Genomic DNA, 19,893 nt, shown 5'->3' with positions numbered 1-19,893 from the left:
TTAAATACATGCGTTACAAAGTAGCCCATTTGCGACAGGCTGGAGTTAATCTGCGCAGAAACGTTCTAAAGCGTGTGCGCGTCCGAATTCGTCGCCCTTTACCTTAACTTTAAAAAAGTTGTGTATGTTGTGTGTGCACTGTTTGTTTCTTTTTATGATTTTTAGCGTTTATCTGCTATATATTCAGATTTTACCTTAGGATTTTGAAAGCTGTGTTTGTATTAATGTAACGATTATGATACAAACATTAACAGTTCCAATAACATGTCACCTGTTGCTGTTTCTCCAAGAGTTAGCTGATATTGACATCTCAGGCATGGGCTTTGTTACGTGTCAAAATAATAGCAATCAGTAACTATGCCGATTTAAATGAGCCTGTATAATTTTTTTCTACATTTTCAAAGTGATTATTCTGAAATTTCATTGTTCTTAAACAATACTCACTTTTGCTTTTTGTCCCACATATCATTGACAGATCTACTGAAAATATCAGCGGCATATTTCAAGTATGGAGGACGGTGTGGGAACTTGTTCCCTTAAATATAAGTAGAAAAGGAAGTTAAATATCAAAGTTATGTGATATTTGTTCGGATATAGCGAATAATCATTATGTAATATGAATTTCGCGAACTCGGATTCATTTTATGTCCTTTATCATTGTTTTGATCTTTCTCAAAGTCAAGTCAAGTACAATTATTTATACAAGTATTTCCAAAGCACCAGTCCAATGTGAAAACAGACTTCTTAATTTACTATCTGTACGTCAATACTTAGTTATGTTCTGTACTTTGAGTCTACTAATAAGGTTAGACTAAAACCGCGGGTAAAATGATTAGCGAACGACTTTACTAATTACAAATAATTGACTTGTCATAAATTATTCCAAAGCTGTACCTCGGCATACAATAAAAATTTGACGCAGTTTACTTTCCTTATTCTCAAAAAAAAGAACCGTATTGTTATGTTTGCAAACAAAGGTGCAATAGCTGTATACAATTTAATAAATGAAAAGTTTTGATAACTGAAACGTTTATACGGAATGAAGAATATACGGTAGTGGTACGTGTGATGAATTTAACTTCTGCTAGTGAAGTTTTAAGTTAAAGGTAACTATCCGAGAAAACTTAATAGAATGATCAAGACAACAAATTTTTAAACCTACCTGTTTCGAGCTTTCGTATTTTCCGTTACCTAAGAAGTTCGGATGAATATATTTCATAACATTATGTCATCTTAGCGCAGCCATGCTTAACCAGTTGAAATATGTACAATGATTTCATATAGGGGCAGCCAAAAATAAAATGCATTAAAATATTGTTTCGAAATCAACAAGAAGAATACAGCATCGGCATGGATGACTTATTAACGCTTTCTACAATATTGAAAAAAAATTATGCTTACTAATAATTTTGATTCAATAGAAGAATAAAGCTATATTAAGAGAGAATGAATAAAAAAGCCAAGTACGTAAAAGCTGTTGGCTATTTTGTGGAATTAATTACGCTTTTTTATATAACTTACCATAAAAATTGCCCTTACTTTCTTGATATCTGTTAACAATGTCGACTCCTTTACCCTATTTTTGATATTTGCAAAGGGAAAAATGGTTTGCTTTTGTAGGTTAGTAAGACAGATCTCACCACCGATGAAGTTCATAGTAGGGAGAATACGGCTGAAAACTCAATGTGCAATTGTTATCAGTGTAGCAATGGAAAGCCAGGTGCACAAAAAGAGGAGAAAAATATAGTACCATGTATGAATTGATCGAGCTATCTAACAAACTGTGCCAATCAATTGCAAACAAGGTAACAATTAACCCCACAGATAAAGGTCAAGAGAATACATGAACTACATAAATAAGTACGAGATATTGTCAAGTTCGATACTTAGAATCTACGTACTGAATGGATCAACAGAATGCTCTTATGCAAATTCATATGGACATATTGATGAAGCTCTCTTCAAGCCAACTTACGTGCATCATAAAAACATTCGAACTATAGATATTTTGCCTTTTATAATAATAGCCATGGACCAACAGTGTAGTGGCGGCTTTGTTAGAAAGATTAAAACACAATACAAAAGAACCACCTCTTCTAACACAACACTTTTTAGCGATTATCTGTGAAACGTAAAAGCGAGAAGTAAAACACGTACCCAACGTAACACATCAATGGCTATAGCCTTGGTAGCAATTTCATTGTAGTCATCTACGTCTTCTGCATTTGCACCGAAACTAAGAAGCAACTCTGTACTTTCACGGCAAGCTGAATATATTAAGTAAATTACAATGGATTGGTGGATAAGAGAGAGAGAGAGAGAGAGAGAGAGAGAGAGAGAGAGAGAGAGAGAGAGAGAGAGAGAGAGAGAGAGAGAGAAGAGAGAGAGAGAGAGAGAGAGAGAGAGAGAGGCAGACAGACAGATTTGGAGGGGGAGATTTAATAGATAATTATATATATTAAGTGACGTAATAAGACCTGCAGCACATGTATGCAATTTACTTAAATAATATCAATACATACACAATATCCATATCATACCATGTGCATGCATAGAGACAAACATACATACATACATACATACGTACGTACGCACGCACGCACGCACGCACGCACGCACGCACGCACGCACGCCACCACACACACACACACACACACACACACACACACACACCACACACACACACACCACACACACACACACACACACACACACCACACACACACACACACACATACATACATACATACATACATACATACATACATACATACATACATACATACATACATACATACATACATACATACATACATACACCCACCAGTAGGTACATGTTAGCCAACAATGGTAGTTTTAGTAATACAAAACGATATCTGTCGAGACTGGACAGCCATATTTTATAGAATATTGATGATTTTAAGTATTAATGTTGCCACAATTTACATTTGACATTACCAGAAAAATCTAACTTATGGCTTTTACACATACCTCTCATAGCAGCAATCATTAGGGGTGTCCTGCCTTGGCTGTCTCTGCAATGGATATCAGCTCCTCGTCTGTGGAGAACTTCTAGAGTCTCATATGCATTATACGCCGCAGCGAAGTGCACTGCCATTTGGCCGCGACAGTTTGACTTTGCAGAAATAACAGCTGAAAATAATTGGAATGTATATTTTCTTTAATAAATGGATTTGTCACGAGTCTTTAACTGTTTTTACAAAAGAGAACTTTAGGGAAAATGACAATGCACAAATTTCCCTCTTTTAATATCGCCCGTTCTTTAAAATCTCATTCGCCCTCTCCGAAGTATCATTGAAAAAATGGTAGAGCTATATATTGTTACCTCCTTTCCGTAGCAGCAAATCAACCATCTTTGCATGGTTGTTTGCTGCAGCCACTTGTAAGGGAGTACGGCAATCAGGGTCGGTACGATTAACTTTTGCATCCTCCTTAATCAAATCTTCGGCAATATCATCGCGACAGCATCGGACAACCTTTATGAGAAAGTTGCACAATAAATACACATTTCAATATATTACAGCCGAAAGAAACTTACTTTTCTGCATTTTGTGTTAATTGACAAGTGAGTACACTATACTTTAAGGAGACGATAAGGTGATGAGAAGGCACCGCAAATCTCGTCATGACAGCCCTGCGCCCACATTGAACTTAACGAGGTGCAAACCGTCGATTTTGCCTGAAACTACGTTCTGCACCCCATCTATTGGTTATGCATAGTTAACTACTTAAAAAGAAGATAAGCTTGGCGCCTTTAGGTCGTCTTAGCAAACGATCGGCTGTTCCAATTATATGGTTTCCACCCAACAACGCCACTGTCGTTGACCACTGTTAACCTAATCACATATTTACAACATCACGTGGCTATAGGGTGACATGAACTTTTGTGTAGGAATTGGAATGTTTCTGTTGTTTTTTGTGTGTGTTCTGGTGACAGCAATGTGTTTGCTGTTATATCTCTGGCCTTTGAAAATGACTAAATCAAGCTATGTTACCTCTTGTGTCGAACTTTCATATTAAAATTCGAATTTCGGGTTTAGCTTATTGATTTTGGCAAGAATTCGATTCGGTTAAGTTGTGTTCTGTAAAAGATCATGAAGATGCCGCCTCTGAATCTGTACCAGAGAGCTATTCGTGTCTCGTTCTGTTGGATGATTTTCCTTTCTAGATCGTAGAATGTAATGTTGGCTATTTCTTGGGATGATGGGGAGCCCATTGAGCATCCGCAGATTTGTTGATAGTTCCCTTCGAGTATGAGTGTTAGCATAGATAACATATGCTCCTTGGGTGTTTTTAATTTTTTTAACGTTTTGTGTTTCATGTAAGGCTTTGCCGACTAGTTTCATTGCTTCATCGTGCATAGTGTGTGTGTACATAGACACAACGTCAAGTGTGACGAGAATTGTATCGTTCGGAACTCGGACAGTTTCTGTTTTCCGTTAGCCGAGACCCTGTTCGTAGCTTTCGCCGAAAGCGACAAATAGGGTCTAGCCTAGTTTTCTGTATAAAGTCCTTTAAATCTTGTATGTGTGTTTTTTGTTTGGCAACGATCGGTTTAACGTAGTAGTCTTTTCTGTTTCGAGGTTGTGGTGTTGGAATGAATTTCAAGCCTTTGTTGAGAGCTCATATTTCTATGTGCGATGAGAGGTCCTTAACAAAATTAAGTTTTTGTCAGACTCTATTTTTCGTGTTATTTTCTTCCGGGTGCGACCTTTTCTGTTCCTTTGAATTTCTGTTTTAGTCTTTTACTTATATCCTTTTTGAGTTTTTGTTGACCTCCCCCTTCTGTAAGTTATTTTGCTACTGTTAAATCACTAAATACACAGCCCAGGGGCCATACCAAATTATCGGAAGAGCCTTTTAGACCAACCAGGTAAAAGTTTCCCGAAAGGTGTCAAGTACATCGGACTAACCCAACATTTGAGGAAAAACATCGGGAACAATAGAATTAGTTGACGGGCCATAATCCCAAATTGGTCAATTTTTCTGTGGGCGCGGGGCTGGAATGGTCGTTTAGTCATCTACCGGCTACAGTACATGCTCCATGAGAGCTTTGAATCATAAGTTGAAAATAAGGTTCTGTTCTTGTTCGAGGTATAAAAAAAACGTTGAAAATGTATTTAGTATATTGATCTTGGATTACGCTAACAGCCACTGCCTGCCTATATCCTCAATTGCGATTATGGTCCTTAAGTATTCTGGTGCCCTAAAAAAATTCATGTAGAATTTCTCATTTGATAACAAAATCTTCGATTTTATATAAGTTTCGATATTGCGAATATTTTCTCACAATGCAATAACTAGTTTGCTGTGCAATTTTGCTCGTAGGTAACTTGGAACATTCATACATACCGAGAAATTAATTAAATTCTGATTTGAGAAACATGTTGTTTTATTCACAATCTAATGGCGGTGTTTCTTTTGAATTTCCATTTAGTTCCTCGGGGTAGTCTAATGTTAGTTTTTGGCTACTCTACTATGTTCGTGGACAATACTATATTCACTTTGTTCATGAAATAGGGATGAAAGGATCTCATACATGTATGTAAAATGGTAAGTTTTATTCAATTGATAATCAAGATCAGTGTGGGCCCTTTATCAAGAAGCAATATGAGACAGTTTACAGTTTACAGATTACAGGTTGAAGTGTAATTATCGTTGAAGCAAATGTACACATTCTATCATAATGATATCTTAACAATCACATAACGACAAAGAAATGTATCTGATTTTTCTCAATTATTACTGAAATAATACAACTTTGAAGGTATGATAATAGTCTTCGATATTGTGATATGGGTGAGACACGTCTTCCATATATAATGTATGTCATATATTAACACAAATCGCGATATGAAGGAATGATTATTTCGAATGATTGATGTATCTCTGATTTGAGGAAATGATTCAAAGTTGAAGAGGTGCGCAACATTTAGATATAAAGTTATCTAAATATTCTAAAATATTAAATAGTAGCTTTCCTTTTTAGCCAAATGTCTGTCAACAAGGTAAAAAATCAGTTTAAATATTGTACCAATAAAGTGAAATCAACTCCACACATCGTTCATACATTAGTTGTTTGCGGTTAACGTTTCTCTGTTTTGTGCAAAGAACCGATTGAGCACGGCGATTATTAATTTTGATATTTTCCTTTCAAGAATATTGTTAAAGCTAAAAAATGACTCACGTATGTGAAAATGTGAGTCAAAATTGCCTGTATTAAACCGTTTGGATAATATTTAATGGTTCATTTCAAGGATAAACTTTCGTTGCTCACTTTCCAAAAGATCCTTATGTACCACTTTTCAGAAACGCTTTAACGCTTTAACCGTACATATTTTCGAGGCTGAATTTATGGACACAAAACGAGGAAATATCAAAACTAAAATACTACATACCTCAAAAACATCATTCGTAGACTCTCTTCCTTATTTTCATTTTGCTGATTTAAGAATTGTTGGACACCGTCCTGATCGAGATTTGGATTCGAAAGCAAATTTTGCACTTTATTAAACAGTTCATTAACTGACACGTCTGGCTCCTCTGAATCACTGGACGTGAGAGATGAACAAAATCCAGTAAACACTTTGCGGGTCCTGAAAATGATGGATAATTTCACTGATGAGATAATCGACGGAATAATTTTGGTTTTTAGACGCTTGTTCAAATTGATCCAACTTGGAAATCGGACTAAAAGAACGTGGTTTTACTTTCACCATCGAAACAAAATTTCGTTCAAAGAGAAAGATTTTTCACATAGAATCAACAAACGCATTGATAATGCGTGTTTAGGAGGAGAAAATATACAAATGATAAACATTAGATGAGATACACTACACAGAACTGAACAAATGTATGTATGTATGTATGTATGTATGTATGTATGTATGTATGTGTATGTATGTATGTATGTATGTATGTATGTATGTATGTATGTATGTATGTATGTATGTATGTATGTATGTATGTATGTATGTATGTATGTATGTATGTATGTATGTATGTATGTATGTATGTATGTATGTATGTATGTATGTATGTATGTATGTATGGAGGTATGGAGGTATGGAGGTATTGAGGTATGGAGGTATGTATTGAGATATGTATGTATTGAGGTATGCATGCGATTATAAATGGTAATGCATCTAACTCCTTAGCTACTGGAATATTATTCTGACTGCATTCTTTGATTTATGTAAATGTTACTCATTTCACAATGCTATTGTCAATTTTCCATTTTCCTTACATTTCATCTTTTCTCATTTAATGACCAAAAAGCATAGTTCAAAAAGAATTTAGCGCACTCTTTTAGGTTTTGTTCGTATATTGTCATGTTGATTGATCATTAATATATTCAATAATGCTCTATATTAATGTTTGTTTGAGAAACGGACGACCAAAAAGCACATTGCGACTTAGACGTCCTAACAGCTGCATCCAATCGCAGAGCCACATTATCTCAACTCTTGACAATTTGCAGCTGTAGATGCTTACACTCGGTCATGCCCTACAAGAAGTTTGACCGTAAATTACGATTTGGATGACTAATTTATACTACTTCAATCGACTAGGCAGTGACATTGTCTGCGGCCCTCCTATCTAGGTGCGATAAATTTGCAAATTTTTTGGCTGGTTAAATTGTATTTGGACACTAAATTCAAGGACACAAATTAGAAATGAAAAAATTACAAATCGTTATTTCCAATACTCTACTTGAAGTTTTTGTTAGGGTGATAAGAAAAATTTAGACTTACGTAGACCTCGTTTTTCCATTTTCCTAAGTAATATTTTAAAATCAACTTCTCTTTCAACTTCTATGAATGACTCATCTGGCTCAATGTCCACAGGAGAAGCAAGGTTTTCCATCTCTATAAGGATATGAAACAATAGCGACTGAAGACAAAGTATAACGACGGTGATATCGAATGTTAAGAGTCTAACGCAATCTACTAGAGCAACAAACAAACGCATAAACAAAGAACAAATTAAAACTTTTCAGCTGACCGTGAATACAAACAAAGAAAACAGAGCACAACGTTGACACTGTATAAAAATGATGGTCAACGATGAGTATGCATGTGAAAACGAAAGTGGATTATAAAATAAGATTTAGGTCGAAAATTGTTACTAAGTACTAAAAAAACAACATCGAGAATTGACGAAGCATTTTGAAAATACGTATGTTGTACAGAGCAGAATAAACTACAGAACTGATATAACTGAAGACCAAAATACGATTGGAAATAATTTTGTATACTTTGATGGGGAAGTAACGTCGGTTTAATCTGCAAATATAAAATTATCTTTTTTCTTTTAAGTTATACGCTTGTTTGTAGGAGTAATTTGTAATATTGAACAATTCAGCTAAAAGGCACCTGACAATTTTGAGAGTTTGACAAAAATTTAAAGATCCAATTATCAGAAATTAGAAATTAGACAACAATTTCCCATGCAACAATAATCGTTATATCTTTTCATGTGGGAAATAAAAAAAACATTAACTTTAAGGGGGGACGCTGCGCCAAAATGGCGTATTTTGCTCAAAAATAATTTTTTGCAAATACCCATTCCATTTCAAAATAACTTATAAATATTGGTAAGGTTCATTTTTAGTTTGTCAACTGAGCAGTTGCGTGATAAAGAAGAGTTAATTTATGCAAATGTATGCCAATCGTCTGATTTCCTGCCTTTTTCCTCATGCATGCATGTATGTATGTATGCATGTATGTATGTATGTATGTATGTATGTATGTATGTAGGTAGGTAGGTAGGTAGGTAGGTAGGTAGGTAGGTAGGTAGGTAGGTAGGTAGGTAGGTAGGTAGGTAGGTAGGTAGGTAGGTAGGTAGGTAGGTAGGTAGGTAGGTAGGTAGGTAGGTAGGTAGGTAGGTAGGTAGGTATGTATGTATGTATGTATGCATGCATGCATGCATGCATGCATGCATGCATGCATGCATGTATGTATGTATGTATGTATGTATGTATGTATGTATGTATGTATGTATGTATGTATTTATATGTGTATGTATGTATGTATGTATGTATGTATGTATGTATGTATGTATGTATGTATGTATGTATGTATGTATGTATGTATGTATGTATGTATGTATGTATGTATGTATGTATGTATGTATGTATGTATGTATGTATGTATGTATGTATGTATGTATGTATGTATGTATGTATGTATGTATGTATGTATGTATGTATGTATGTATGTATGTATGTATGTATGTATGTATGTATGTATGTATGTATGTGTGTATGTGTTGATAGATGGATGGGTGGATTGATGGATGGATGGATCGATAGATGCATGTATGGATGGATTGATAGATGCATGCATGGTTGGACGGAGGGATGGATGCATGCATGGATGCACGAATGCATGCATGCATACATGCATGCATGCACGCAAGCACACACAAGCGCACGCACGCACGCACGTACAGACGTACTTATCTACGTAAGTACGTACGTACGTATGCATACATTTATCTATGCATGCATACACGCAAGCAGGCACAAAAACAAGCATGCATGCATGCATGCATGTGTGCGTAGCTGCATGCATGTTTGCATGTATTTGTACATACGTATGTAAGTATATCTTGTATATATTCATGTGTGTTTGCATGTATGTATGTAGATGACAGAGGTACACCGAACAATCTCGACCATTGATGTTTCCATACTTAGTATTAGCTTTTATTCCCTTGTATAATGATCATAAAACAACATTTTTCCAATTAAATGGACTAGGAAATCCTACCTTCTGCTGTTATAGAAAAGCTGGTGCATCGCATTGTGTTGTATTTACGCCGTGATTCGTCTTTTGTGTACATACCACTAGCATATTTGCCAGAGAGACTTGCCATATCTTCCGTCATTAAGTAATGGCTGCATCAATACGACTATGGCCTCTCTGTACCCCATCACTACAGCAGTCTTTACATGGGGCTTAAAGTATTAACCAATTAAATGAACATGTTAATGGTCTTCGTATTTATTAATTTTAACTAAAGCCACATAATGACATATAGGTAATACATAAAGCCGGACAAGGCGAACAGGAACATCAGCGCCAAGTCTCTTAATTAGTGATGAAAAGTGTGTTCAAAATGTATCAATTAATTGTTTAACAGACAAAAATAATTGATATTACATTGTGTCATTATCTTGTATACTATGAATCAAACGGAAAATGTATATGCCTTAGAAAAAACCTATTGACCCGATCGATATGTATTTACCGAATAGGGAATATCAAGCTTGAAGGCGCCCTTCTCAATCCCAGGTTCTCGCATTAGCGAATGTGTCAATAGCCCATTAACAGTTTGTCATTCTTTGTTTTCTATTGAATATTTCATCAAGTAACTAATATTTATATTAGATAAATCTGATAATTGAGTGGGGGCTTTAAGCACTTAAGCAGCTAATACAGTATACTTTTTTGTCAACTTCCAGGAATTGTTTGAAAATACATGGCAAAAATAGTAATAGGCCAAAAGGTAACTTGATATATTTTAGCGTGATAGTTAGGTGCCATGAACTCTTGATCTGGTGTGGTAATGATATTGCAAGTTTAGTAATATGCCACAAACAGCATACTTACCGGGAGTAAATCTAGGCCTTTTGTTGCCAAGCACTCTGGTTGTGTTACAATTGTCGTGGTTTCTTATTTTCTGCGAATTGTTGTCCTTTATATCATACCTGTCAAGAATCTTCATGAGTAGGTTATGCATGGCGTCACCATATGTATTTTGGTAACTGGCTGGAATTATTAAATTAGAAATCATATAAGAAAATGTCATTTTGTGACAGCGTCAATTATTTTCAAAACTATATTTAAGCTGGGAATGCCAACGCATTACTCATTTACAGTAGAATTCTACGACTTATGTTCTTTAATTGTGTAACGATTATTTGGGATTAATTGCTTTGTTATTGCTTCGTCATTACTTAAGTGCCCGTTAATTGTTGTGTTCACAATTTAACTACAGTAAGGAGTAGCGTATTGTATTTTCGACTTGCACTTAAAAGTCGGTAGACATTTATCATAAGCCTCGATGTGAGTGCAAAATTGTGCATTGATTTGAATAGGAACATCCGGGGGGTTAGCGGGCCGATGAACGATGTACTGACCGGTTCCCATGGTTACCGGTCGATTGAAGCTCTTCAACGTTTTCGATGTCAAAGTTGACGCTTAGCGCTAGATGTACAATATCCATGCGCGCACTGCTATTTTGCCTTTCTTAAAAATCTGTGTGATGCTGGTCGATTATGGTAAAATTACTTTAAAATGCCTGAATGCCCTGTAACTAAATGTCATATAGCGTTAGCTTTGAAGCGGCATGTAATAAAAATATTATTGCCTAAATACATGGGTCTATGTGCCCTCGGGGGACAATTTGCTCTCCTGGCGTCGGGCAAATTGTAACCTGCTCTCGGGCACATAAACCCATGTATTTAGGCAATAATAAATAATCCGATGACATACTTGGACTGCATATCAGTGCGTCTCTTTATATTTGAGGGTGTAGGAACGTATCACTTCTTCCGATAGTTGTTTTTGCAAAGGTGGCAATATTAATATTGAGATGATATTAAGTAGGGATATAAATATGCAGTTAGGCAATCATTATGACAAGATTGTATGTCATTAGCTTAAGGCTTTGTTCTTGTCAAAACTAGCTTCTGATTTGCTAGAGAAGTCATACTTAAGCCAGTGTTATGTGTGATGTTGTTGAGTTAGCAACGGGGCGCTACTCCACCACACAAGGGAAGGATGCCACAATGCCCAGCAGTAAACTCTGGACTGAGAGATTAGTAGCAGAACGTAGTTGCTGAATACGAGACATCTCAGACGTCTCCAGTTGCCAGTGTGCCAACAGCCAACTCCACTGAGACCAGATTCCTGCTGATCGAGAGGAGGGCTAGGGTAAGTCCAGTTAAGGACTTGGATCGTGTTCCCAGAGTAACACCCTGAACTCTGGTGTTGCTGCTGTAGCCCTGTTAGACTGTCTTTAAGCAGAAAGACAGTTCGTACCAGTACTCAGTTGCTGAATAGTTCCAGTGGGCATACTTGGCATTCCAAACATTTCCTAGCAGTGTGGTGCAGAGCCACGTTCAAGTAAAGAAACGTATATAAGTGTAGCTGTTTAGCAGTAAACTGTTGTTGTAGACACTGTTGAATGCTGCATTTAACCATAAGCCGAGTGGCAGATAGCTGTACAAAACGACTTCCAATGTTTTATTGACCTGGGTTGGGCCGTTAACTACAGCAGAACTTCGCCGGCGGGAACCATTAAGTCAGAAACCCTTATAAGACTCCTTAGCAGTGTACTATTACTCTGACCGGCTACCACTTATCCTATTAGGATACACTCACTGTGTAAAGCCCTGTACGAACCAAATTCATGACACTACGGCCAGTAAGAAAAAGTGGCGCATTTGAGGTGGCGGTTTGGGATGATATTTTGACTAAGGCAAATAATTGGTATCGATAACACTGGGCTAAAATCTATTGAGGATTTAGAGAAATTTATGCAGGCGAAAGGTGTGATTAACTGAGGTCACATACAGACATATGAGTAATGGCTATGGCAACGGAAATCGAGCAGTCTGATAAAAGTGAGACAGTTATCACGTTCACTGGAGGTCGTGGGAAAATGAGCAGAGAAACCACATAAAAAGATGAAGTAAAAGGCACTGACTATCATTTCCCTGGCAGCAGTTTTTCAGGCAGTGCTCTAGACACAAGCAACCATAACGTGAGGCCATGGTTAAATTTGGGAAACCCGCTACAAAGAGAGAATGGGCATGCAGTCCCTATACAGACCAGAAAGCAGTTTCGTGAAACAGAACAGAGAGGGCGCACTTCAGAACAGAATTCACCATATGTCTTGGGCCAGACCAAAGGAAAGTAATGACTATCTGAGATCGCCAAATCTTAGGAGTGGTCACTGGAGAGACCCCAGGCTGAGTTGTACGAAAACAAAGCAGCGTATGAAGGTAGCTACAGAAAGGGCGCTTTTCCTACTGGAAATTCATATAGCTACATGTCCTCCTTTGCCAGACTGAATGCCCGTCCTGATCCAGTGATGGGCTGAGGAAGAGAGCAGTCAATATAGAGGACCCCACCTGCCTGGCAGACGGGAAAATCGACAAGATAGGATTCTCTCAATCAAGTAAGAGGCCAGGCAGGAAAAGCTGGCTGTTATGCCTGACAAATATGATGGCCGCAGTTCCTGGCGCGACTACTATTGTCACTTTTACCCTCTGTGCAGTAGAAAGGGGTTATCCTTGCAGGCAGTGCCGAGAACTTGCTTCCCCGTATTTATGGCTTACCTGCGGAGATGTAGCATGATGAATTAGTGGCCATATTGGAAGCACACTTTGGTTATTTGTGCAAAGCTGAGTTAAGTTTAACCCAGCTGAAATGCGGAAAAAGGATGAAAAATTATTCCGAATTCCTATCCATACTTAAGTCTTCCTGCATTAAGAAGCTGGACGGCATAGGCTATAAATTCTTCACCGCTATCGTGCCAATTGCTTGCTTCAAGATATATATTTCATCAGCTTTGAATGTAAACATTTAAACCTATAATCCTTAGATACTGTGTTATATAGATATTATTTTCGATGTTTGGAGGTTACGTGTAATTAGTTTTATCCAAATTCACATTTTACTTTCCTGCTTTGGCGATGTACGTTATCACTCCTGCCCCATACAAAACTATTATAGGGCTATTATACGGCCCTGTATGGACGAGGGCTCAGTGAGTGACGTATTGGACGAGCCATTGATTTAAAAAAATATACACCAATTATCTTGATGTGGTGCACTACAATTGTACAGTTTAGATTTTGAAATTTTGCTTTAATTTTTTTAAAGATTACATCGTTAGACACAAGTAATTAAACGACTTCCATGACAAATACCCTATAGTTAACAACGGCCTTTCCATCGGCTGCAATGCTTTACCGACCCCGTTCACAGCGCTCACCTCATTACGCTTATTGCTACCACTATGTGTATAAAAAAATTACACATATTGTCCGGAGATAATATGCTTCAGTTGTGAGGTTTTCGATTTTCGAATGCTTACATAATTTGTTCAATTGTTTGCATTTGTATTGCTGGTGTTCGGCGACGTCAACCTGCCTTACGCGATATTGTGAACACTGGTTGTATGATCGAGTCTGGAGATGTATTTCAATGATCCGACATTATCTTTGGAAGTATATCTGGCAAAAACAAATGCATCCGTATGTCATTTCTGCATTTTGCCTAATATTTTTGCAGCTGTTTTGTGGTATATAAGTACTGTAACTCGATAGAGCTGCTTCTCTTTCTGGGCGCCACCATCTTGAAAAGTATGTTGCTATTGACAATAGCAATGGCAGAGCTTAAACGATGGCAGCGCTTCACTGAACAATTAGAAGGTCATTTGCCCCATAGTGACCTGTGGACTTGATGATCGACCCAGCCGAGCGTACTGATTGTACCTTGCAGCTGAGAGAGAAATTACAATGAACACATGCTGAGCTAGAATTGTGTTGCAGAAAAGTGCAGTTGCACAGAAGCGACATTATGAACCAGGGCAGAATGGAAGGGAATTGGCAACCAGTCAGTTTGTATGGCTTCATGCTGAAACCTGAACGACAGGAAAATCCAATAAATTAACAGCAAATCGATGGGAAGGACCGTTCCTGATTATAGACAGACTCTCGGACGTCACTTTCCGTATTCATTGGAGTCACAATTCAAATCCAAAGGTAGTGAATTATGACTGACTGGAACCCTATGAGGGGACACAAGTACTTGATTGGCGTCAGCAGGACCAGGTCCCACCCGATGGCAAGAAATTTGCCTCACCTTAACTGATAGATAATAATTAGTGATGAAAAATGTGTTGAAAAATGTATCAGTTAATTGTTTAACAGTCATATTACATTGTGCCATTATCATATACTATGAGTCGAACGGAAAATGAATATGCCTTAGCAAAATCCAATTGACCCAGTCGATATGTATTTATTGATTAGGGAATATCAAGCTTAAGCACTTAAGAAGCTCATACAATATACTTTTTTGTCAACTTCCTTGCATCTTTTAAAATACATTAGACAATAATAGTAATAGACAAAAAAGTAACTTGATATATTATAGAGTGAAAGTTACGTGTCATCAACTCCGGATCGGGTGTGGTAATGATATGGCAAGTTTAGTAATATGCCGCAAACAGCATACTTACCAGCTGCAATTCCAGGCCTTTTGTTGCCAAGCACTCTGGTTGTATGATAATTGTCGTGATTTCTTATTTTCTGCGTCTTGTTGTCCTTTTTACTATTCTTGTCAAGAATCTTCATGAGTAGGCTATTCATCGCGTCACCATATGTATTTTTGTAAAGTACTGGAATTATTAAGTGATAAATCATATAAAAATGAAAAAGTCTATTTTCAGTTATATGTTATTTAGCGACATAGTCAACTGTTTCCAAAACTATGTAGCTGTGAATGCCAACGCAAAACATATTTACAGTATAATTCCAAGCCTTATTTCCTTTAGTTGTGGAACGATTCTTGGTGAGTAATCGTCTTTGTTGTGGTTTCTTAATTAGTTACATTATGTTTACGTTTTAATTAGGTAGCTAGTAGCGTACTGTCCTTGGGACATCCACTTATTAGAGGTCAGTAGACATATCAGAAGACATGCCTGGACTGCATTCAAGTGCGTCTCTTGTCTTTGAGTGTGTACGAACAGATCACGTTTTTAAAAGTTCTTTTGCAAACTCGGCAGTATTATTTCAGATGACATTAAGTAGTAATATTAATATAAAGATTAGGCAATCATAATAAGCAAAACATTGTTTGTCATTTGCGTTATGCTTTATTTGCGTGCAAAACTAGCTTCTGATTTGCTAGAGAAGTCATACTTAAGCCAGTGCTGTGTGTGATGTTGTTGAGTTAGCAACAGGGCGCTACTCCACCACACAAGGAAAGGATGCCGCTTTGCCCAGCAGTAGACAACCTACCTACCTACCTACCTACATACCTACCTACCTACATACATACATACATACATACATACATACATACATACATACATACATACATACATACATACATACATACATACATACATACATACATACATACATACATACATACATACATACATACATACATACATACATACATACATACATACATACATACATACATACATACATACATACATTACATACATACATACATACATACACACACACACACACACACACACACACACATACATACATACATACATACATACATACATACATACATACATAGTGCCGCATGTACTTATATGAAGCTTACCCTGAGAATGCTTTTGATATTTAACTTTGGTGGTCACATATTTCTTATGTTCTCCGTCCGATCCCTTGTGCCATATCTGACATGTATTAGGGCATGATATCTGAGAACTTTCACTTGATGACGTGTCTGTTGAGCTCACTGGATGTACCCTTCTGTTAGCACGTGTGTTCCGAATATTCCGAAATCTACTGCTTGAACTCATCGTTTCCCAAATGCCCCTGATGGAATATACAAAATTATGGGTACGGTTAACAAACACATAAACAAACTTTTAGGGACATTGATCAGATTGACATACTCTTCCCTCGTATATTTGGAGAGAGAGAGAGAGAGAGAGAGAGAGAGAGAGAGAGAGAGAGAGAAGAGAGAGAGAGAGAGAGAGAGGAGAGAGAGCTCATTGCGGAAAGCTGAGCGTTATAAATAATAGCACCAACTACTTGAAGTACAAAGTAATAATATATGTTACTTAAGTTTCATGCATCCTTCAATCTTCAGACAGATGTGAAAGGATTCTCAGCAACACTCTCATTTATATATTTGGGACATACCATTCTATTTGTAATTGTGTTAAAATTTAAATTAATATTTGTTTTGTGGCAACATTTTGAAGCCAACTGAGAGCGCTTGCTTAACAGCGTAGATTTGTCAGCATTGATTATGTGCAGCTTTCCTGATATACAAAGATTACATCGCATGCTTATGTTAGAGTAGCTTGATGCTGTCTAAGTTAAACATAAACATTACAATCTAGGATCTCCTTGCCTTTTTGTTCTTATGATTTGCGTAATTAAAACATTGCGAAAACAGCTTTCAATCATCTTAGGTGATCATAAGATCAGCTTCAAGGAAATCATGATACAATGTACTTTAATTAAAGGATTAAAATATTACCAGGTGTTACCCTTAAGAAGCTTTCGGTTTTAAGATAATCATGAGTTATGAATTAAAGTATTACTTCTACACCTGGTACAACCAAACATCGGTTTTCAGATCTCTGTTTGAGACTCAAATGCAGCGTTCCCATTGCGAAAAGAAGTATGTGAAAAATTGTGAAGCTTGCTACGTATTTAAAAGAATCAATGTATTTTGTCGGTGATTTCCTATTGAGGAAATATCACATGCACAATCGAAGGTTTGGCCATAAAATCAGCTTCTGTTCAAAGTGACTCTCCCAAGATAGGTTTATAAAAAATGACCCTCCCCTTGGACAGTTTTCTAAAAAGTGACCCTCCCTCAATGCCCACGGCCCACCCATTGTAATTACTGAAGGCTCCCTTAGGTGCTGTAACTCAGCCAGTGGTTTGATACACGATGAAAGCGCCTGTTGGCAATATCATTTATATTGACGCTTACAGGGACTTTCAGTGTGTACCAAACCACGGACCAATGTGTATGTCGTAGAACAAAATTTGGCTGTTGCTGTTCAGGTTAGGAGGAATTGAAAAAAGCTTGCCTCTTTGAGAAGAAACTAACACTTATATGGCCTGGATGTTATTGAATGATGCATATCCAAAGATCGAAAATGCAGGTGGCGTTGAGGTTTCTTGAAACAAAAAATCGAGGTTCAAGAAAACTTGAGGCTATATCATTTATATACAAGACGATAACTATATAAAATGTTAACAAAAAAGACAGGGAAATTAAAACCATAGTAAAATAAACATTGATGAATAAATAAAAATTCGTACATGATGAAAAAAATGCAAACTAAGTAAGAGAAGGAATTGAAAATGAAAAAAATGAAATGAAAATGTAAACAGAATAAAAAATGAATCAATAATGTAGACATAATAAATAAAAAGTGTTCACAAAATAAGAATATGAAACACAAGTGTTAAGATAATAAAATAAAAAATAAACGAAAGAATAAAATACTAATATAAAGAAATAAGTGGCTTGACTCTAGAACGCTGAAACCAATGGGGCACATACAAAAGGATGGCAACCACACACTGGCATTGGCGGAACTTGGCAAAATCTTTAATCCTGAGCAAAGAGTTTTGACAAAACCAGCTCCAAGACGCCAAGCCAGGGTTGGAAGCGATAGGTATGGCCCCATTTGGATAAACACTGTGAGTGACATTTCAACAAATTACAGAACATGAGTCTCCTGATGCTACAAAAACGAGTAAAAAATATATATATAATTATATTATATATATAAAAGCTACTGATTCAATTTTAAGCTAATGGTGCATGCTGAGCTAATAATCTCTCATAAACAACATTTATAAACAGTGATGCAGCGTAAAACTAGTAAAGACTGAACAAGTGCTTTCTCATTAACAATCTGACAGAACAACTCTGAGCTGGATTGATGGTTAAATATCGTAAATACGCTGATGATTTTCAATCCCCATGAAGCTTGATTGGCTCCCCAGGGACACCTGCCAAAGGTGGACAAAGGTGAAGGAATCACCCCCGCGGTAAAACTATGCCCCAAAATAGTAGGGGTTAAAACCTGCTGCACCCAAAAGTGAACATAGGGAGGAGATAGAAACCTATGTTTCAGTGGGACAAGGACGCCCTTGGAAAAATAAACAAAGGCAGTTGCACCCGGGCGAGCTGGAATGAGCTTGCAAATATGAGCGAACGCTGTCATATGGCACAAAATTGAACCCGGCAGACTTGCCACTGGGATAGGACAAATTCTGTTGTGTAACTGATTAGTTTTTACCATCTGATAGTAACTTCAAGACCAAGATCAGTAAATCTGATATCCTCACGCCAAAGGTGTTTACTGGGGTCTAATAGTGATTGAGACTGGACTACCATATTGGATTTTCTGAGAAAAGCGAAAAACCCTAGAAGAAAGGCAACCTAGAGTACATGATTAAATGCTTGAGAAAAATCTAAACACTTATGTATAGCTAACAAAATTGCAGGTGAAATAGGTAATTTTTGTACACATGACTTTGTGTGAACTGTCTGAAGTCCTTTGAGTATTAATTTAACCTGGAGCTCTCAAGTGCACTGCACTCGAGGCCTAAAGCAGATCTAGTTTGCTTACACCGTTATTTAATTCTTGGTTGATTGTACTGATGTAATAGAACGGGACAAAAATGTAAGGTATGCAGAATTTACATGCGGGGTGGCTGGAACTTGTGTCAGCTCAAAATGGTTACAAAATCAGAGAAACTTTTCCACTGGTCAGTAAATTTTGTATTGTTCCTGCGGTTGAAGCAGATGCTTGAAGTGCTGAAGTTTAAATGTTGAAGAACAGACCATCATGTCATGAAATATAGGTTGGAAGAAAAATTACAACACTATAAAAAGTTCCAATGGACTAGAAAGTTATAAAGAAAAATGCCAATCTGTGAACAGTGACACTGGAGCATCCCCCACGTGGTAGAAACACTGGTGGAATGCATCTTGTGAGACACCGAGATGTGCCATCTGCTTTAATGATCAGCAATGCGATTGTCTTGACGTGAAAGATGCACTGCTCGAAGTTCGAAACTGTTAGTGACATGACAAGCCCAGCTCTCTCAAGTACTGTAGC

General features: G+C 37.0%; 1 protein-coding gene across 1 annotated transcript in view; it reads right to left on the bottom strand.

Moving 5' to 3' along the window:
- The window catches only part of LOC139130568 (ankyrin repeat and SOCS box protein 3-like), a 39,967-nt gene that overhangs the window by 2,178 nt on the left and 17,896 nt on the right, over nt 1–19,893 (bottom strand). Inside the window, exons 2-13 of the mRNA XM_070696348.1 lie at nt 16,392–16,609; nt 15,283–15,441; nt 10,638–10,796; nt 9,795–9,982; nt 7,776–7,889; nt 6,420–6,617; nt 3,347–3,497; nt 2,992–3,153; nt 2,158–2,267; nt 1,522–1,576; nt 1,163–1,191; nt 445–535 (exon numbers count right to left, since the gene is read on the bottom strand). Of these exons, the coding sequence (XP_070552449.1) occupies nt 503–535; nt 1,163–1,191; nt 1,522–1,576; nt 2,158–2,267; nt 2,992–3,153; nt 3,347–3,374 (417 nt within the window). The 5' untranslated portion in view covers nt 3,375–3,497; nt 6,420–6,617; nt 7,776–7,889; ... (2 more) ...; nt 15,283–15,441; nt 16,392–16,609 and the 3' untranslated portion in view covers nt 445–502. The remainder of the gene's footprint in view (nt 1–444; nt 536–1,162; nt 1,192–1,521; nt 1,577–2,157; nt 2,268–2,991; nt 3,154–3,346; nt 3,498–6,419; nt 6,618–7,775; nt 7,890–9,794; nt 9,983–10,637; nt 10,797–15,282; nt 15,442–16,391; nt 16,610–19,893) is intronic.

This window comes from Ptychodera flava, chromosome 1, assembly GCF_041260155.1.
Source record: "Ptychodera flava strain L36383 chromosome 1, AS_Pfla_20210202, whole genome shotgun sequence".
In the NCBI taxonomy this organism is placed as follows: domain Eukaryota; kingdom Metazoa; phylum Hemichordata; class Enteropneusta; family Ptychoderidae; genus Ptychodera; species Ptychodera flava.
Note: the sequence above shows the minus strand (reverse complement) of the source record. Positions and strands in the feature narration are given on the sequence as shown.